The sequence below is a fragment of the Engystomops pustulosus genome, chromosome 3 (assembly GCF_040894005.1).
Source record: "Engystomops pustulosus chromosome 3, aEngPut4.maternal, whole genome shotgun sequence".
In the NCBI taxonomy this organism is placed as follows: Eukaryota; Metazoa; Chordata; class Amphibia; order Anura; family Leptodactylidae; genus Engystomops; species Engystomops pustulosus.
In genome coordinates, this window is record NC_092413.1 from 219,185,295 (window position 1) to 219,207,847 (window position 22,553).

General features: G+C 41.4%; 1 protein-coding gene across 1 annotated transcript in view; it reads right to left on the reverse strand.

Moving 5' to 3' along the window:
* ADCY3 (adenylate cyclase 3) overlaps positions 1-22,553 on the reverse strand; it is a 158,508-nt gene that overhangs the window by 5,957 nt on the left and 129,998 nt on the right. The window contains exons 11-19 of the mRNA XM_072143862.1: positions 21,716-21,803; positions 14,076-14,192; positions 13,433-13,692; positions 11,969-12,050; positions 11,047-11,205; positions 10,811-10,957; positions 10,385-10,504; positions 2,634-2,760; positions 1,159-1,283 (exon numbers count right to left, since the gene is read on the reverse strand). Coding sequence (XP_071999963.1) covers positions 1,159-1,283; positions 2,634-2,760; positions 10,385-10,504; positions 10,811-10,957; positions 11,047-11,205; positions 11,969-12,050; positions 13,433-13,692; positions 14,076-14,192; positions 21,716-21,803 — 1,225 coding nt within the window. The remainder of the gene's footprint in view (positions 1-1,158; positions 1,284-2,633; positions 2,761-10,384; positions 10,505-10,810; positions 10,958-11,046; positions 11,206-11,968; positions 12,051-13,432; positions 13,693-14,075; positions 14,193-21,715; positions 21,804-22,553) is intronic.

Below are 22,553 nucleotides of genomic sequence, written 5' to 3' on the forward strand. Positions count from 1 at the left end.
TAATTTTCAACTAAATGCATCTCTCCCGTCCCTACAGCCAGGATTATTAACAAATAGGACAGTCTGGAGAACTTATCAGCAGAAATATATTATATACAAGAAGAAAAAGATGGATGAGCACCCAGATGAAAAGGTAGATCTCACTGTCCATCCTGACATGTTGTCTGTCCACGTTAGTCATCCACAGCAGCCGGATCTGGTCAGCGCAGTTGTGGAATCATTAGCAGTGCGCCTCTGTACTGCCGCTCTTGGAGTATGAAACAAGTGTGTGGAACTGGATTTTGCAGGATATATTGAAGAGTATGATAGTTCTAGAGCTCTCGGGGGCCTCTTTGTGTCCATAAATTGCATCAATTTCCTCTGCACATCTATGGAGATCTTGTAGCTCTTCTTTCAACGGAGGGATTAGACTTTCCACCTCTTGAAACCTGTTCTCTACTGCAGTCATCCTCTCAACTACTTTATGGACATCATATCTCATCAATTATATCTTCTCCTTCAGGATCCCCACAGTCCAGTCTAAGACTAAAGTATCTTGTTGCACAGCCCTCAGGTCATCAGCTAGCGTGGGCTCTGGGGTTTATAGCTCATCAGGGGATGCCTCTCCTTCCTCCTCCTGCATGTCTTCCTCATCCCCAGATTATGTGTCCCCCAGAGGGGAAGCTTGTGCCTGCTGGTTGAGGTATCAGGTACCTGGCTCTTATCTCCTGCCGATTTCTGCTGTTTGGGACCCATCATGACGGCCGTCAAGCGTCTCCTCAGGGTTCCTGACTCCTATAGTACCGGGAGAGCGCTGTTTTCTGACCCAGTCAGGGAAACAGGATTCTGCAGGGGTCTGTGGAGCTGGGACCGCTCACATGCACCATAGGGCATGCTTTCTAAAGTGGTAAGACACAGCATATAGTCTACACGCTTTACCCAGCTGGCCACCTATTCCTTACTCTTCATCGTCCTCCAGCAATCTGTGATTCTGATGAAGGTCGGATAGACCAAAACATCAAATATTATTTGTGAATTGCTATATATCTCAGTAAATTGGAATATCTATTTCGACAAATCTTGGAGTGCCAGGTTATTGTTATGCACCACTAGGACGCGCCCCTTTGGATCCTTCGTTTTTCAGGACTCTACTCGTCCAAACCTTAGTCCTAACCATACCTGTATGTTTCCCATGACGCCTGTAGACTCCATTCTGCTGGCAACGTTCACCGTATTCCCCCAGATGTCATAGTGTGGTTTTCGAGCTCCGATAACACCGGCCAGAACTCCGCCCTTATTGAGACCTGAGGGAACAAGATTGTGTTGCGTTATACTTATCTGCCCAGAGCCCAATGGATAGCGACTAAAAACCCTGACACAATGGATGGTTGTCCACTCCGAAACATACAAATGCAGAATCAGTTTGCCAAAAACTCTATCTGGAATAGAGAGATACCATCCACAGGAAGACAATGGGGCTCATGTACTAAGGGTCCGAACGCCGCACTTTTGTTGGGTTTCCTGAATATTTCCGTTTTGTGCCGAATTGCCCCAAGATTTTGCCGCACGCGTTCGGATTGTGTAGGATCGGCGCTGGCTTTCACGCAACAGAAATAGGGGGCATGGCCGATGGTTTCGGAAAAACCGCGGAATTTAAAAAAGAATTTGTGTAGCAAGATCACGCACTTACATGCACCGGGACGAAGAAGGTGAACTCCGGGGGACCTCAGCGCAGCAGCGACACCTGCAGGATATCGGACGCAGGACCTTAGTGAATGACGGCAGACCCGAATCAGTGTCGGACAATGTGCTGTGGGATCGCGACTGGACCGGGTAAGTAAATGTGCCCCAAAGTGTTCATACTACAGGGACCCGGTATGTAACAACCTATGCTACATGCCGAAACCCTCATACTATTAATACTCACCACCTCACAGAAACCTTGCGGTCATCACTGTCCCCCTCTCCTTCACCTGTCCCAACCTGACTATTAATTATTATAACCACATTGTTAAAAGCCCTGAACAGGCGCAGACAACCGTTTCCTTCCGTTTCGGCAGTGCTCTGTGTGTTTCAAACGTCTGCGGACAAAATCGTGCACATCTGCAGACCTAATGCTTCGCGCCTATATCTCTACCCTTCACTTTGCCAACCACATGTACTTCACCAATCAAATATCCTCTCTCTCTGATAATCCAAAAAGCCTCGGTGATAGTCTTCACTCATTTCTAACACTAACAGTGCAGCCACCTGTAACAAGCCTCCGAGGTCCTCTTCTCCTTTCCCTCTCACCCATTGGACAAACGATCGGCAGATTTATTTTCGAGTATTATCTTTATGTTGACGATGTGATGACTTCCAGCTATAAACATCTGCACGTAACATCACCCCGGCCTTACTGCAGAACACCAGTGACTGTCTCTCTACTGTCTCTACCATCACGTCCTCTCTCTACCTGAAGCTTAATCTTTCCACCATCTCCTAACCAACCTCTCCATCCAGTCTCTCATTCCAGATGCTACACGGATGTACCGGTCAGTGCCAGTCACTGCACTTGCTGCCTATACCCTGTTGTAGGACAGAGGTACCGCACTATAAATAACAGGTGGTGCCCATTATCAGGTTCTCATTCCCTCTAATGGGGGTGCACTTACCTATCCGCAGCATGAAGTTATTAAATGACTGGTAGTTGATATTCATCAGTGTCACCTTCATGGCCAAAGCAAAGTCAGCGAGATCAGCGAGATGCTGCCAGCGCTCCTTATCCGAGATCTCCTCCTTCTACCGAGACATCAACAAATAACATCACTGATCACCGTACATAGGGGGCAGTATTATAGTAGTTATATTCCTGTACATAGGGAGCAGTATTATAGTAGTTATATTCCTGTACATAGGGGGCAATATTATAGTAGTTATATTCTTGTACATAGGGGGCAGTATTATAGTAGTTATATTCCTGTACATAGGGGGCAGTATTATAGTAGTTATATTCCTGTACATAGGGGGCAGTATTATAGTAGTTATATTCTTGTACATAGGGGGCAGTATTATAGTAGTTATATTCTTGTACATAGGGGGCAGTATTATAGTAGTTATATTCCTGTACATAGGGGGCAGTATTATAGTAGTTATATTCCTGTACATAGGGGGCAGTATTATAGTAGTTATATTCTTGTACATAGGGGCAGTATTATAGTAGTTATATTCTTGTACATAGGGGGCAGTATTATAGTAGTTATATTCCTGTACATAGGGGGCAGTATTATAGTAGTCATATTCCTGTACATAGGGGGCAGTATTATAGTAGTTATATTCCTGTACATAGGGGGCAGTATTATAGTAGTTATATTCTTGTACATAGGGGCAGTATTATAGTAGTTATATTCTTGTACATAGGGGGCAGTATTATAGTAGTTATATTCTTGTACATAGGGGGCAGTATTATAGTAGTTATATTCCTGTACATATGGAGCAGTATTATAGTAGTTATATTCCTGTACATAGGGGGCAGTATTATAGTAGTCATATTCCTGTACATAGGGGGCAGTATTATAGTAGTCATATTCCTGTACATAGGGGGCAGTATTATAGTAGTTATATTCCTGTACATAGGGGGCAGTATTATAGTAGTTATTTTCCTGTACATAGGGAGCAGTATTATAGTAGTTATATTCTTGTACATAGGGGGCAGTATTATAGTAGTTATATTCTTGTACATAGGGGGCAGTATTATAGTAGTTATATTCTTGTACATAGGAGCAGTATTATAGTAGTTATATCCTTGTACATAGGGGACAGTATTATAGTAGTTATATTCTTGTACATAGGAGGCAGTATTATAGTAGTTATATTCCTGTACATAGGGGGCAGTATTATACTAGTTATATTCTTGTACATAGGGGGGCAGTATTATAGTAGTTATATTCCTGTACATAGGGGGTAGTATTATAGTAGTTATATTCCTGTACATAGGGGCAGTATTATAGTAGTTATATTCCTGTACATAGGGGGCAGTATTATAGTAGTTATATTCTTGTACATAGGGGCAGTATTATAGTAGTTATATTCTTGTACATAGGGGGCAGTATTATAGTAGTTATATTCCTGTACATTGGGGGCAGTATTATAGTAGTTATATTCCTGTACATATGGGGCATTATTATAGTAGTTATATCCTTGTACATAGGGGGCAGTATTATAGTAGTTATATTCTTGTACATAGGAGGCAGTATTATAATAGTTATATTCCTGTACATAGGGGGCAGTATTATAGTAGTTATATTCCTGTACATAGGGGGCAGTATTATAGTAGTTATATTCCTGTACATTGGGGGCAGTATTATAGTAGTTATATTCCTGTACATATGGGGCATTATTATAATAGTTATATTCCTGTACATAGGGGGCAGTATTATAGTAGTTATATTCTTGTACATAGGGGCAGTATTATAGTAGTTATATTCTTGTACATAGGGGGCAGTATTATAGTAGTTATATTCCTGTACATTGGGAGCAGTATTATAGTAGTTATATTCCTGTACATAGGGGGCAGTATTATAGTAGTTATATTCTTGTACATAGGGGGAGTATTATAGTAGTTATATTCCTGTACATAGGGGGCAGTATTATAGTAGTTATATTCTTGTACATAGGGGGCAGTATTATAGTAGTTATATTCCTGTACATAGGGGGCAGTATTATAGTAGTTATATTCTTGTACATAGGGGGCAGTATTATAGTAGTTATATCCTTGTACATAGGGGGCAGTATTATAGTAGTTATATTTTTGTACATAGGGGGCAGTATTATAGTAGTTATATTCCTGTACATAGGGGGCAGTATTATACTAGTTATATTCTTGTACATAGGGGGGCAGTATTATAATAGTTATATTCCTGTACATAGGGGGCAGTATTATAGCAGTTATATTCCTGTACATAGGGGCAGTATTATAGTAGTTATATTCCTGTACATAGGGGGCAGTATTATAGTAGTTATATTCTTGTACATAGGGGCAGTATTATAGTAGTTATATTCTTGTACATAGGGGGCAGTATTATAGTAGTTATATTCCTGTACATTGGGGGCAGTATTATAGTAGTTATATTCCTGTACATATGGGGCAGTATTATAATAGTTATATTCCTGTACATAGGGAGCAGTATTATAGTAGTTATATTCTTGTACATAGGGGGCAGTATTATAGTAGTTATATTCTTGTACATAGGGGCAGTATTATAGTAGTTATATTCCTGTACATTGGGGGCAGTATTATAGTAGTTATATTACTGTACATAGGGGGCAGTATTATAGTAGTTATATTCTTGTACATAGGGAGCAGTATTATAGTAGTTATATTCTTGTACATAGGGGGCAGTATTATAGTAGTTATATTCCTGTACATCGGGGGCAGTATTATAGTAGTTATTTTACTGTACATAGGGGGCAGTATTATAGTAGTTATATCCTTGTACATAGGGAGCAGTATTATAGTAGTTATATTCCTGTACATAGGGAGCAGTATTATAGTAGTTATATTCCTGTACATAAAGGGCAGTATTATTGTAGATATATTCCTGTACATAGGGGGCAGTATTATAGTAGTTATATTCCTGTACATAGGGGGCAGTATTATAGTAGTTATTTTCCTATAAATAGGGAGCAGTATTATAGTAGTTATATTCTTGTACATAGGGGGCAGTATTATAGTAGTTATATTCTTGTACATAGGGGCAGTATTATAGTAGTTATATTCTTGTACATAGGGGGCAGTATTATAGTAGTTATATTCCTGTACATAGGGGAGAGTATTATAGTAGTTATATTCCTGTACATAGGGGGAAGTATTATAGTAGTTATATTCTTGTACATAGGGAGCAGTATTATAGTAGTTATATTCTTGTACATAGGGGGCAGTATTATAGTAGTTTTATTCTTGTACATAGGGGGCAGTATTATAGTAGTTATATTCTTGTACATAGGGGGCAGTATTATAGTAGTTATATTCTTGTACATAGGGGGCAGTATTATAGTAGTTATATTCTTGTACATAGGGGGCAGTATTATAGTAGTTATATTCTTGTACATAGGGGCAGTATTATAGTAGTTATATTCTTGTACATAGGGGCAGTATTATAGTAGTTATATTCTTGTACATAGGGGGCAGTATTATAGTAGTTATATTCTTGTACACAGGGGCAGTATTATAGTAGTTATATTCTTGTACATAGGGGGCAGTATTATAGTAGTTATATTCTTGTACATAGGGGGCAGTATTATAGTAGTTATATTCTTGTACATAGGGGCAGTATTATAGTAGTTATATTCTTGTACATAGGGGGCAGTATTATAGTAGTTATATTCCTGTACATAGGGGAGAGTATTATAGTAGTTATATTCCTGTACATAGGGGAGAGTATTATAGTAGTTTTATTCTTGTACATAGGGGCAGTATTATAGTAGTTATATTCTTGTACATAAGGGGCAGTATTATAGTAGTTATATTCCTGTACATAGGGGGCAGTATTATAGTAGTTCTATTCTTGTACATAGGGGGCAGCATTATAGTAGTTATATTCTTGTACATAGGAGGCAGTATTATAGTAGTTATATTCCTGTACATAGGGGGCAGTATTATAGTAGTTATATTCCTGTACATAGGGGGCAGTATTATAGTAGTTATATTCCTGTACATAGGGGGTTGTATTATAGTAGTTATATTCTTGTACATAGGGGGCAGTATTATAGTAGTTATATTCTTGTACATAGGGGGCAGTATTATAGTAGTTATATTCTTGTACATAGGGGGCATTATTATAGTAGTTATATTCTTGTACATAGGGGCAGTATTATAGTAGTTCTATTCTTGTACATAGGGGGCAGTATTATAGTAGTTATATTACTGTACATAGGGGGCAGTATTATAGTATTTATATTCTTGTACATAGGGGCAGTATTATAGTAGTTATATTCCTGTACATTGGGGGCAGTATTATAGTAGTTATATTACTGTACATAGGGGGCAGTATTATTTTAGATATATTCCTGTACATAGGGGGCAGTATTATAGTAGTTATATTCCTGTACATAGGGGGCAGTATTATAGTAGTTATTTTCCTGTACATAGGGAGCAGTATTATAGTAGTTATATTCTTGTACATAGGGGGCAGTATTATAGTAGTTATATTCTTGTACATAGGGGCAGTATTATAGTAGTTATATTCTTGTACATAGGGGCAGTATTATAGTAGTTATATTCTTGTACATAGGGGCAGTATTATAGTAGTTATATTCTTGTACATAGGGGGCAGTATTATAGTAGTTATATTCCTGTACATAGGGGACAGTATTATAGTAGTTATATTCCTGTACATAGGGGGCAGTATTATAGTAGTTATATTCCTGTACATAGGGGGCAGTATTATAGTAGTTATATTCTTGTACATAGGGAGCAGTATTATAGTAGTTATATTCTTGTACATAGGGGGCAGTATTATAGTAGTTATATTCTTGTACATAGGGGGCAGTATTATAGTAGTTATATTCTTGTACATAGGGGGCAGTATTATAGTAGTTATATTCTTGTACATAGGGGGCAGTATTATAGTAGTTATATTCCTGTACATAGGGGGAAGTATTATAGTAGTTATATTCTTGTACATAGGGAGCAGTATTATAGTAGTTATATTCTTGTACATAGGGGGCAGTATTATAGTAGTTATATTCTTGTACATAGGGGGCAGTATTATAGTAGTTATATTCTTGTACATAGGGGGCAGTATTATAGTAGTTATATTCTTGTACATAGGGGGCAGTATTATAGTAGTTATATTCTTGTACATAGGGGGCAGTATTATAGTAGTTATATTCTTGTACATAGGGGCAGTATTATAGTAGTTATATTCTTGTACATAGGGGCAGTATTATAGTAGTTATATTCTTGTACATAGGGGGCAGTATTATAGTAGTTATATTCTTGTACATAGGGGGCAGTATTATAGTAGTTATATTCTTGTACATAGGGGGCAGTATTATAGTAGTTATATTCTTGTACATAGGGGGCAGTATTATAGTAGTTATATTTTTGTACATAGGGGGCAGTATTATAGTAGTTATATTTTTGTACATAGGGGGCAGTATTATAGTAGTTATATTCTTGTACATAGGGGCAGTATTATAGTAGTTATATTCTTGTACATAGGGGGCGGTATTATAGTAGTTATATTATTGTACATAGGGGATAGTATTATAGTAGTTATATTCTTGTACGTAGGGGGCAGTATTATAGTAGTTATATTCCTGTACATAGGGGGAAGTATTATAGTAGTTATATTCTTGTACATAGGGAGCAGTATTATAGTAGTTATATTCCTGTACATAGGGGGCAGTATTATAGTAGTTATATTCCTGTACATAGGGGGAAGTATTATAGTAGTTATATTCTTGTACATAGGGGGCAGTATTATAGTAGTTGTATTTTTGTACATAGGGGGCAGTATTATAGTAGTTATATTCTTGTACATAGGGGGCAGTATTATAGTAGTTATATTTTTGTACATAGGGGGCAGTATTATAGTAGTTATATTCTTGTACATAGGGGCAGTATTATAGTAGTTATATTCTTGTACATAGGGGGCGGTATTATAGTAGTTATATTATTGTACATAGGGGATAGTATTATAGTAGTTATATTCTTGTACGTAGGGGGCAGTATTATAGTAGTTATATTCCTGTACATAGGGGGAAGTATTATAGTAGTTATATTCTTGTACATAGGGAGCAGTATTATAGTAGTTATATTCTTGTACATAGGGGGCAGTATTATAGTAGTTATATTCTTGTACATAGAGGGCAGTATTATAGTAGTTATATTCTTGTACATAGGGGGCAGTATTATAGTAGTTCTATTCTTGTACATAGGGGGCAGTATTATAGTAGTTATATTCTTGTACATAGGGGCAGTATTATAGTAGTTCTATTCTTGTACATAGGGGGTAGTATCATAGTAGTTATATTCTTGTACATAGGGGGCAGTATTATAGTAGTTATATTCTTGTACATAGGGGCAGTATTATAGTAGTTATATTCTTGTACATAGGGGGCAGTATTATAGTAGTTATATTCTTGTACATAGGGGGCAGTATTATAGTAGTTATATTCTTGTACATAGGGGGCAGTATGATAGTAGTTATATTCTTGTACACAGGGGCAGTATTATAGTAGTTATATTCTTGTACATAGGGGCAGTATTATAGTAGTTATATTCCTGTACATAGGGGGCAGTATTATAGTAGTTATAATCCTGTACATAGGGGACAGTATTATAGTAGTTATATTCTTGTACATAGGGGGCAGTATTATAGTAGTTATATTCTAGTACATAGGGGGCAGTATTATAGTAGTTATGTTCTTGTACATAGGGGGCAGTATTATAGTAGTTATATTCTTGTACATAGGGGGCAGTATTATAGTAGTTATATTCTTGTACATAGGGGGCAGTATTATAGTAGTTATATTCTTGTACATAGGGGGCAGTATTATAGTAGATATATTCATGTACATAGGGGGCAGTATTATAGTATTTATATTCTTGTACATAGGGGGCAGTATTATAGTAGTTATATTCTTGTACATAGGGGGCAGTATTATAGTAGTTATATTCATGTACATAGGGGGCAGTATTATAGTAGTTATATTCTTGTACATAGGGGCAGTATTATAGTAGTTATATTCTTGTACATAGGGGCAGTATTATGGTAGTTATATTCTTGTACATAGGGGCAGTATTATAGTAGTTATATTCTTGTACATAGGGGGCAGTATTATAGTAGTTATATTCTTGTACATAGGGGGCAGTATTATAGTAGTTATATTCTTGTACATAGGAGGCAGTATTATAGTAGTTATATTCTTGTACATAGGGGCAGTATTATAGTAGTTATATTCTTGTACATAGGGGGCAGTATTATAGTAGTTATATTATTGTACATAGGGGGGTAGTATTATAGTAGTTATATTCTTGTACATAGGGGGCAGTATTATAGTAGTTATATTCTTGTACATAGGGGGCAGTATTATAGTAGTTATATTCTTGTACATAGGAGGCAGTATAATAGTAGTTATATTCTTGTACATAGGGGGCAGTATTATAGTAGTTATATTCCTGTACATAGGGGGCAGTATTATAGTAGTTATATTCTTGTACATAGGGGGCAGTATTATAGTAGTTATATTCTTGTACATAGGGGGCAGTATTATAGCAGTTATATTCTTGTACATAGGGGCAGTATTAAAGTAGTTATATTCAAAATAGAGGAGCAGTATAGTTCTAGTTTGGGTGAGCAGACACTTTATTTTTCCTATTACATCTATTGTTGTACACGTTATATACTGTGATTCTCACCTTAATAGTATTGTTGTAGCCATTAGTGTTGGAGTCTGGAGTGACTCCGGATGCAGCCATGTAAGTGCTTCCTATGGTTTTAATCTTGGTAATACAGCGAAACTGAGGCTCATCCAACAACTATAAGAAATGAATCTGGAGTTAGTACTTATTCTTCCAACGTTGCTTAGATCTGCCACTAATTATCTTTGGCGATTATAGACAAGGACTAATGATGGACCTTTAGAATAGACCTGCCTCTTGTAGACATCCTCAGACAATAACATTCCTCCTCATGAATGAATCTCATAAACATCAGCCTAGATAAATATATTGTGAATGTTGATTGGTATATAGTAGGCCAACCCTTAATAATCCCTCCAGTCCCAGCCTCGGGGCTCGAGACATTCCCGGTTCTTCTAGATACTTTAGAACTTAGAAACTTACTGCATCAAAATCTGAGATGATCTCATTGAGGAACCTGAGACACTCGATGCCTCCATTGTTGATGCTTTCTTCTGTATAAAAGTCCGAGAAGTTTGGGATAGAAGCAAACATGACCCCAATCTCATCGTATGACTGACTGTACAATTCCTGAGAGACAAGGAAGAGATACCAATCATCTGAACATCACCAGACCAGCATGGCCATCCCTCCCGCCATACACCTGGGCTTCTACTTACCTCGTCTCTCTTTTTGGAGCCCAAGAAATGTCGGGCAACATGCTCAGGCAACATGTTGGTGACCAAGGCTTCGTTCCAGCGTCTCATATCGTAGACCTTCTCCTTCTGATCGTGTACATCGATCTTCCATAAGAATAGGGTCCTGGCCAACTTCTCCACCTGAAAGACCAAAGTCAACTTAAGGTCAACGATAGACAACAGACATTTTTGGAAGGTCCAAACAATTTTGGTGGAATGTTCTAGCAGGTTCTAGGTGTATAGGAACTAAATTCTTAGCGGATTTCACCAAGGTTAGCTAGAAGTTGTCCATCACTGCAATGCTGGCCCACAACTGTAGAGCGTGGCCTTCTATTGACTTATCTTTCCTTTTGAGGGATATGGCTATTGACAACTTCTCGACCTCCATCAAAATTGTTGGGATCGGTCAATTTACTTGATGTTGAGGTATATAGGAACTCAATGTTCAGCAGATCCCATCATGGTTGGCTATCATGGACTACAAGTACTCAAAAAGAGATGTTTGATGGACCAAAATTATGGACCATGATGCTGGGGTGGAACTGTGGTCTTTTAGTGACCTCCCATTTCATTCTTTAAAGGATAAGGGTGATAGCAACCACAACTTTTGCTTCTGCTGTAGAAAACTGCTTATTTTCCCCTGGTCCAGTTCCATGATATTATTCCAACACAACCGAAGGTCTTCAGAATCAGTAGATGGAAGGTGTCTGCAAGCTGATTGGTGGTCATTACTCCTACACTTGGACCTTTGCTCCTCTTTCCAGGAACGTGGTCATTTATGGACTTGGTCACATGTGGTCCTGAAGGTGTGTTGGATCCTGGTGTTGTGGAGAACCCCTGTCCCCTCTATGTTGTGTGTCTGTGTGCTCCCAGTTTTAAAGTTTTGGGTGAGATGTAAACTTACATGTCGGGCAAAGTAGTAAAAGCTGAGCATCATGATGAAGATCATTGCCGTCATGGAATATTTGGAAGGAACCAGATAAGTCCTGCAGAGAGATGGCAAAGAGAACTTTGTGCCAATTTTTGCATAAACAGTAATTTAGCCTGTAGATGATAGAAACTGTAGATGATGTGTCAGTATGGAGGATATATATATATATATGTGTCAGTATAGAGCACATATAGAGGATGTGTCAGTATGGAGGACATATGGATAAGGTGTCAGCATGGACGACATATAGATGATGTGTCAGTATGGAGGATATATAGATGATGTTCCAGTATGGAGGACATATAGATGATGTGTCAGTATGGAGGATATATAGATGATGTGTCAGTATGGAGGACATATGGATAAGGTGTCAGTATGGAGGACATATAGATGATGTGTCAGTATGGAGCATATATAGATGATGTGTCAGTATGGGGGGCATATAGATGATGTGTCAGTATAGAGGATATACAGATGATGTGTCAGTATGGAGGACATATGGATAAGGTGTCAGTATGGACGACATATAGATGATGTGTCAGTATGGAGGATATATAGATGATGTGTCAGTATGGGGGGCATATAGATGATGTGTCAGTATAGAGGATATACAGATGATGTGTCAGTATGGAGGACATATGGATAAGGTGTCAGTATGGACGACATATAGATGATGTGTCAGTATGGAGCATATATAGATGATGTGTCAGTATGGGGGGCATATAGATGATGTGTCAGTATAGAGGATATACAGATGATGTGTCAGTATGGAGGACATATGGATAAGGTGTCAGTATGGACGACATATAGATGATGTGTCAGTATGGAGGATATATAGATGATGTTCCAGTATGGAGGACATATAGATGATGTGTCAGTATGGAGGATATATAGATGATGTGTCAGTATGGAGGACATATAGATGATGTGTCAGTATGGGGGGCATATAGATTATGTGTCAGTATGGAGGACATATAGATGATGTGTCAGTATAGAGGATATACAGATGATGTGTCAGTATGGAGGACATATGGATAAGGTGTCAGTATGGAGGACATATAGATGATGTGTCAGTATGGAGGACATATGGATAAGGTGTCAGTATGGAGGACATATAGATGATGTGTCAGTATGGAGGACATATAGATGATGTGTCAGTATGGAGGATATATAGATGATGTGTCTGTATGGAGGACATATAGATGATGTGTCAGTATGGAGGACATATAGATGATGTGTCAGTATGGAGGACATATAGATGATGTGTCAGTATGGAGGACATATAGATGATGTGTCTGTATGGAGGATATATAGATGATGTGTCTGTATGGAGGACATATAGATGATGTGTCAGTATGGAGCATATATAGATGATGTGTCAGTATGGAGCATATATAGATGATGTGTCAGAAGATACGTTATAAGGGTCACACTCACACGTAGCCATTGAATCGATTCCTATCATAATCATCAAAAATTGGCCTCCAGGCGTAAATGTTGACCACTCCGACTGCGATGGTGATCATCAGCATGAGGGTGAGCTTCACCATGTGGCTGACCTGCACCAACATGATGGTGGCGATCAGGGCCAGGACCGCGATGTAACTGTAATATTTGGGGTTCTCCACGCAGCCCCAGGAGTCGGAGGACTGCAGAGTGCTGTTGTAGGATGCAGAGTAGTACTGCAGACAGCTGAGCTGTGGAGGAGACAGTAAGACAGGAGTCAGGACTACAGGAGAGAGAGGACTATCCCATGGAGATTTTAGTTGGGTGCTGGGTGAGGGCTCGGAAAGGGTTCCCACTAGAGAACAAAATTCCAACTGCACCAGAAAGTTTCTGTTAAGCCTATTAGACGATGCAAAGAGGTTGAGAAAGTGAAAGATCTTCCAATGGGTGGTAAGTACCTTCTCACAGGTCCTACACACAAGATAAGCACATGCCATGTATTATGGAGAGACTGGGGCTCAAAACAAATCCTCCCATGGGGCAGTAGGGGATCCGGCATATCTATGGACGCCCTATGTACCATTTTATTATGAAGTGTCCTGGTGCGTAGTGCCACCATCCTGAGCTCTCTTACCATGTCCACAATATCTGCCATAGTTAGAATAAAGATGGCCGACATCGCCCACGTATTTCTCGCCCATCTTGTGCGGTCAATCCAGGTGGAAAACGCAACCAACTTTTTTGGGAAAACCTAAAGAGATAGGAAAAAACCAAAGGTCCTGTAAATAATTCATCTTTCTCAATATCTCACCTAAGATGATGTCCCACTAGTCACCCAGCCATTACACGTGGCAGATGGTCCTCCAGTTATTAGACATGACTGATGGTCACCCAGTTATTAGACATTAATGATGGTCACCCAGTTATTAGACATGGCTGATGGTCACCCAGTTATTAGACACGGCTGATGGTCACCCAGTTATTAGACATGGCTGACGGTCCTCCAGTTATTAGACATGGCTGAGGGTCACCCAGTTATTAGACATGGCTGATGGTCACCCAGTTATTAGACATGGCTGACGGTCCTCCAGTTATTAGACATGGCTGAGGGTCACCCAGTTATTAGACATGGCTGATGGTCACCCAGTTATTAGACATGGCTGACGGTCCTCCAGTTATTAGACATGGCTGAGGGTCACCCAGTTATTAGACATGGCTGATGGTCACCCAGTTATTAGACATGGCTGACGGTCCTCCAGTTATTAGACACGGCTGATGGTCACCCAGTTATTAGACATGACTGATGGTCACCCAGTTATTAGACATGGCTGATGGTCACCCAGTTATTAGACATGACTGATGGTCACCCAGTTATTAGACATGGCTGATTGTCACCCAGTTATTAGACATGGCTTATGGTCACCCAGTTATTAGACATGGCTGATGGTCACCCAGTTATTAGACATGGCTGATGGTCACCCAGTTATTAGACATGGCTGATGGTCACCCAGTTATTAGACATGGCTGATGGTCACCCAGTTATTAGACATGGCTGATGGTCACCCAGTTATTAGACATGGGTGATGGTCCTCCAGTTATTAGACATGGCTGATGGTCACCCAGTTATTAGACATGGCTGATGGTCACCCAGTTATTAGACATGGCTGATGGTCACCCAGTTATTAGACATGGCTGATGGTCACCCAGTTATTAGACATGGCTGATGGTCACCCAGTTATTAGACATGGCTGATGGTCACCCAGTTATTAGACATGGATGATGGTCACCCAGTTATAAGACATGGCTGATGGTCCCCCAGTTATTAGACATGACTGATGGTCCGCCAGTTATTAGACATGGCTGATGGTCACCCAGTTATTAGACATGGCTGATGGTCACCCAGTTATTAGACATGGCTGATGGTCACCCAGTTATTAGACATGGCTGATGGTCACCCAGTTATTAGACATGGCTGATGGTCACCCAGTTATTAGACATGGCTGATGGTCACCCAGTTATTAGACATGGGTGATGGTCACCCAGTTATTAGACATGGCTGATGGTCACCCAGTTATTAGACATGGGTGATGGTCCTCCAGTTATTAGACATGACTGATGGTCACCCAGTTATTAGACATGGCTGATGGTCACCCAGTTATTAGACATGGCTGATGGTCACCCAGTTATTAGACATGGCTGATGGTCACCCAGTTATTAGACATGGCTGATGGTCACCCAGTTATTAGACATGGATGATGGTCACCCAGTTATTAGACATGACTGATGGTCCGCCAGTTATTAGACATGGCTGATGGTCACCCAGTTATTAGACATGGGTGATGGTCACCCAGTTATTAGACATGGCTGATGGTCACCCAGTTATTAGACATGGGTGATGGTCCTCCAGTTATTAGACATGGCTGATGGTCACCCAGTTATTAGACATGGCTGATGGTCACCCAGTTATTAGACATGGCTGATGGTCACCCAGTTATTAGACATGGCTGATGGTCACCCAGTTATTAGACATGGCTGATGGTCACCCAGTTATTAGACATGGATGATGGTCACCCAGTTATTAGACATGACTGATGGTCACCCAGTTATTAGACATGGCTGATGGTCACCCAGTTATTAGACATGGCTGATGGTCACCCAGTTATTAGACATGGCTGATGGTCACCCAGTTATTAGACATGGCTGATAGTCACCCAGTCATTACACGTGGCTGATGGTCACCCAGTCATTACACGTGGCTGATGGTCACCCAGTTATTAGACATGGATGATGGTCACCCAGTTATTAGACATGGATGATGGTCACCCAGTTATTAGACATGACTGATAGTCACCCAGTTATTAGACATTGCTGATTATCACCCAGTTATTAGACATGGCTGATGGTCACCCAGTTATTAGACATGGCTGATGGTCACCTAGTCATTACACGTGGCTGATGGTCACCCAGTTATTAGACATGGATGATGGTCACCCAGTTATTAGACATGGCTGATGGTCATCCAGTTATTAGACATGGCTGATGGTCACCCAGTTATTAGACATGGCAGATGGTCACCCAGTTATTAGACATGGCTGATGGTCACCCAGTCATTACACGTGGCTGATGGTCACCCAGTTATTAGACATGGATGATGGTCACCCAGTTATTAGACATGGATGATGGTCACCCAGTTATTAGACATGGCTGATGGTCACCCAGTTATAAGACATGGCTGATGGTCACCCAGTTATGAGACATGGCTGATGGTCACCCAGTTATTAGACATGACTGATAGTCACCCAGTTATTAGACATGGCTGATGGTCACCCAGTTATTAGACATGGCAGATGGTCAACTAGTTATTAGACATGGCTGATGGTCCTCCAGTTATTAGACATGGCTAATGGTCACCCAGTTATTAGACATGGCTGATGGTCATCCAGTTATTAGACATGGCTGATGGTCCTCCAGTTATTAGATATGACTGATGGTCACCCAGGTATAAGACATGGCTGATGGTCCTCCAGTTATTAGACATGGCTGATGGTCACCCAGTTATTAGACATGGATGATGGTCACCCAGTTATTAGACATGGCTGATGGTCCCCCAGTTATTAGACATGGCTGATGGTCACCCAGTTATTAGACATGGCTGATGGTCACCCAGTTATTAGACATGGCTGATGGTCACCCAGTTATTAGACATGGATGATGGTCACCCAGTTATTAGACATGGCTGATGGTCACCCAGTTATTAGACATGGCTGATGGTCACCCAGTTATTAGACATGGATGATGGTCAGCCAGTTATTAGACATGACTGATGGTCACCCAGTTATTAGACATGGATGATGGTCACCCAGTTATTAGACATGGCTGATGGTCACCCAGTTATTAGACATGGCTGATGGTCACCCAGTTATTAGACATGGCTGATGGTCACCCAGTTATTAGACATGGCTGATGGTCCTCCAGTTATTAGACATGACTGATGGTCACCCAGTTATTAGACATGGCTGATGGTCACCCAGTTATTAGACATGGCTGATGGTCACCCAGTTATTAGACATGGCTGATGGTCACCCAGTTATTAGACATGACTGATGGTCACCCAGTTATTAGACATGGATGATGGTCACCCAGTTATTAGATATGGCTGATGGTCACCCAGTTATTAGACATGGCTGATGGTCACCCAGTTATTAGACATGACTGATGGTCACCCAGTTATTAGACATGACTGATGGTCACCCAGTTATTAGACATGGCTGATGGTCACCCAGTTATTAGATATGGATGATGGTCACCCAGTTATTAGACATGGATGATGGTCACCCAGTTATTAGACATGACTGATGGTCACCCAGTTATTAGACATGGCTGATGGTCACCCAGTTATTAGACATGGCTGATGGTCACCCAGTTATTAGACATGGCTGATGGTCACCCAGTTATTAGACATGGCTGATGGTCACCCAGTTATTAGACATGGATGATGGTCACCCAGTTATTAGACATGACTGATGGTCTCCCAGTTATTAGACATGGCTGATGGTCACCCAGTTATTAGACATGGCTGATGGTCACCCAGTTATTAGACATGGCTGATGGTCACCCAGTTATTAGACATGGCTGATGGTCACCCAGTTATTAGACATGGCTGATGGTCACCCAGTCATTACACGTGGCTGATGGTCACCCAGTCATTACACGTGGCTGATGGTCACCCAGTTATTAGACATGGATGATGGTCACCCAGTTATTAGACATGGATGATGGTCACCCAGTTATTAGACATGACTGATAGTCACCCAGTTATTAGACATGGCTGATGGTCACCCAGTTATTAGACATGGCTGATGGTAACCCAGTTATGAGACATGGCTGATGGTCACCCAGTTATTAGACATGACTGATAGTCACCCAGTTATTAGACATGGCTGATGGTCACCCAGTTATTAGACATGGCAGATGGTCAACTAGTTATTAGACATGGCTGATGGTCCTCCAGTTATTAGACATGGCTGATGGTCACCCAGTTATTAGACATGGCTGATGGTCATCCAGTTATTAGACATGGCTGATGGTCCTCCAGTTATTAGATATGACTGATGGTCACCCAGGTATAAGACATGGCTGATGGTCCTCCAGTTATTAGACATGGCTGATGGTCACCCAGTTATTAGACATGGATGATGGTCACCCAGTTATTAGACATGGCTGATGGTCACCCAGTTATTAGACATGGCTGATGGTCCTCCAGTTATTAGACATGGCTGATGGTCACCCAGTTATTAGACATGGCTGATGGTCCCCCAGTTATTAGACATGGCTGATGGTCACCCAGTTATTAGACATGGCTGATGGTCACCCAGTTATTAGACATGGCTGATGGTCACCCAGTTATTAGACATGGATGATGGTCACCCAGTTATTAGACATGGCTGATGGTCACCCAGTTATTAGACATGGCTGATGGTCACCCAGTTATTAGACATGGATGATGGTCACCCAGTTATTAGACATGACTGATGGTCACCCAGTTATTAGACATGGATGATGGTCACCCAGTTATTAGACATGGCTGATGGTCACCCAGTTATTAGACATGGCTGATGGTCACCCAGTTATTAGACATGGCTGATGGTCACCCAGTTATTAGACATGGCTGATGGTCCTCCAGTTATTAGACATGGCTGATGGTCACCTAGTCATTAGACATGGGTGATGGTCCTCCAGTTATTAGACATGGATGATGGTCACCCAGTTATTAGACATGGCTGATGGTCACCCAGTTATAAGACATGACTGATGGTCACCCAGTTATTAGACATGGCTGATGGTCACCCAGTTATTAGACATGGCTGATGGTCACCCAGTTATTAGACATGGCTGATGGTCACCCAGTTATTAGACATGGCTGATGGTCCTCCAGTTATTAGACATGGCTGATGATCACCCAGTTATTAGACATGGCTGATGGTCCTCCAGTTATTAGACATGACTGATGGTCACCCAGTTATTAGACATGGCTGATGGTCACCCAGTTATTAGACATGGCTGATGGTCCTCCAGTTATTAGACATGGCTGATGGTCACCCAGTTATTAGACATGGCTGATGGTCACCCAGTTATTAGACATGACTGATGGTCACCCAGTTATTAGACATGGCTGATGGTCACCCAGTTATTAGACATGACTGATGGTCACCCAGTTATTAGACATGACTGATGGTCACCCAGTTATTAGACATGGCTGATGGTCACCCAGTTATTAGACATGACTGATGGTCACCCAGTTATTAGACATGGCTGATGGTCACCCAGTTATTAGACACGGCTGATGGTCACCCAGTTATTAGACATGGCTGATGGTCCCCCAGTTATTAGACATGGCTGATGGTCCTCCAGTTATTAGACACGGCTGATGGTCCTCCAGTTATTAGACATGGCTGATGGTCACCCAGTTATTAGACATGGCAGATGGTCACCCAGTTATTAGACATGGCTGATGGTCACCCAGTTATTAGACATGGGTGATGGTCCTCCAGTTATTAGACATGGCTGATGGTCCTCCAGTTATTAGACATGGCTGATGGACACCCTGTTATTAGACATGGCTGATGGTCCCCCAGTTATTAGACATGGGTGATGGTCCTCCAGTTATTAGACATGGGTGATGGTCCTCCATTTATTAGACATGGCTGATGGTCACCCAGTTATTAGACATGGCTGATGGTCCTCCAGTTATTAGACATGGCTGATGGTCACCCAGTTATTAGACATGGATGATGGTCACCCAGTTATTAGACATGACTGATGGTCACCCAGTTATTAGACATGGATGATGGTCACCCAGTTATTAGACATGGCTGATGGTCACCCAGTTATTAGACATGGCTGATGGTCACCCAGTTATTAGACATGGCTGATGGTCACCCAGTTATTAGACATGGGTGATGGTCCTCCAGTTATTAGACATGGCTGATGGTCCTCCAGTTATTAGACATGGCTGATGGACACCCTGTTATTAGACATGGCTGATGGTCCCCCAGTTATTAGACATGGGTGATGGTCCTCCAGTTATTAGACATGGGTGATGGTCCTCCATTTATTAGACATGGCTGATGGTCACCCAGTTATTAGACATGGCTGATGGTCCTCCAGTTATTAGACATGGCTGATGGTCACCCAGTTATTAGACATGGATGATGGTCACCCAGTTATTAGACATGACTGATGGTCACCCAGTTATTAGACATGGATGATGGTCACCCAGTTATTAGACATGGCTGATGGTCACCCAGTTATTAGACATGGCTGATGGTCACCCAGTTATTAGACATGGCTGATGGTCACCCAGTTATTAGATATGACTGATGGTCACCCAGTTATTAGCCATGGGTGATGGTCCTCCAGTTATTAGACATGACTGATGGTCACCCAGTTATTAGACATGACTGATGGTCACCCAGTTATTAGACACGGCTGAGGGTCACCCAGTTATTAGACATGGCTGATGGTCACCCAGTTATTAGACATGGCTGATGGTCACCCAGTTATTAGACATGGGTGATGGTCCTCCAGTTATTAGACATGGCTGACGGTCACCCAGTTATTAGACATGGCTGATGGTCACCCAGTTATTAGATATGACTGATGGTCACCCAGTTATTAGCCATGGGTGATGGTCCTCCAGTTATTAGACATGACTGATGGTCACCCAGTTATTAGACATGACTGATGGTCACCCAGTTATTAGACACGGCTGAGGGTCACCCAGTTATTAGACATGGCTGATGGTCACCCAGTTATTAGACATGGCTGATGGTCACCCAGTTATTAGACATGGGTGATGGTCCTCCAGTTATTAGACATGGCTGATGGTCCCCCAGTTATTAGACATGGCTGATGGTCACCCAGTTATTAGACATGGCTGATGGTCACCCAGTTATTAGACATGGCTGATGGTCCCCCAGTTATTAGACATGGCTGATGGTCACCCAGTTATTAGACATGGCTGATGGTCACCCAGATATTAGACATGGCTGATGGTCACCCAGTTATTAGACATGACTGATGGTCACCCAGTTATTAGACATGGCTGATGGTCACCCAGTTATTAGACATGACTGATGGTCACCCAGTTATTAGACATGACTGATGGTCACCCAGTTATAAGACATGGCTGATGGTCACCCAGTTATTAGACATGACTGATGGTCACCCAGTTATAAGAATGGATCATCTCTTGAAAGTTGTAGAATTTCTTACCCTGGGAAAAATAGCCGCCAGTGAGCAGATGGTCAGAACCAAGAGAAGGATTTCCCCGATTACAAATGTTACGTAGTTTGCGACCAAACTGAGGAGGAAAGAGAACATTTTAGATGATGATGAAGACATCCCATACATCTACTACAATTAGCTTGGGAGTCCCCAAACATATTAAGACCCCCCATAAATACTCCCAGCACAGCCAGGAGCCTGTATGTTAATGTCCCCAGGTGTATACTCTGGCATCACTGTTATAGGGACACTGTGGATGTCACTGTTATGGGGGCACTGTGGATGACACTGTTATGGGGGCACTGTGGATGACACTGTTATGGGGGCACTGTGGATGTCACTGTTATGGGGGCACTGTGGATGTCACTGTTATGGGGGCACTGTGGATGACACTGTTATGGGGGCAATGAGGATGACACTGTTATGGGGGCACTGTGGATGACACTGTTATGGGGGCACTGTGGATGTCACTGTTATGGGGGCACTGTGGATGACACTGTTATGGGGACACTGTGGATGACACTGTTATGGGGGACACTGTGGATGACACTGTTAAGGGGACACTGTGGATGACACTGTTATGGGGGCACTGTGGATGTCACTGTTATGGGGGCACTGTGGATGACACTGTTATGGGGGCACTGTGGATGACACTGTTATGTGGGCACTGTGGATGACACTGTTATGGGGGCACTGAGGATGTCACTGTTATGGGGACACTGTGGATGACACTGTTATGGGGGCACTGAGGATGTCTCTGTTATGGGGGCACTGTGGATGACACTGTTATGGGGGCACTGTGGATGTCACTGTTATGGGGGCACTG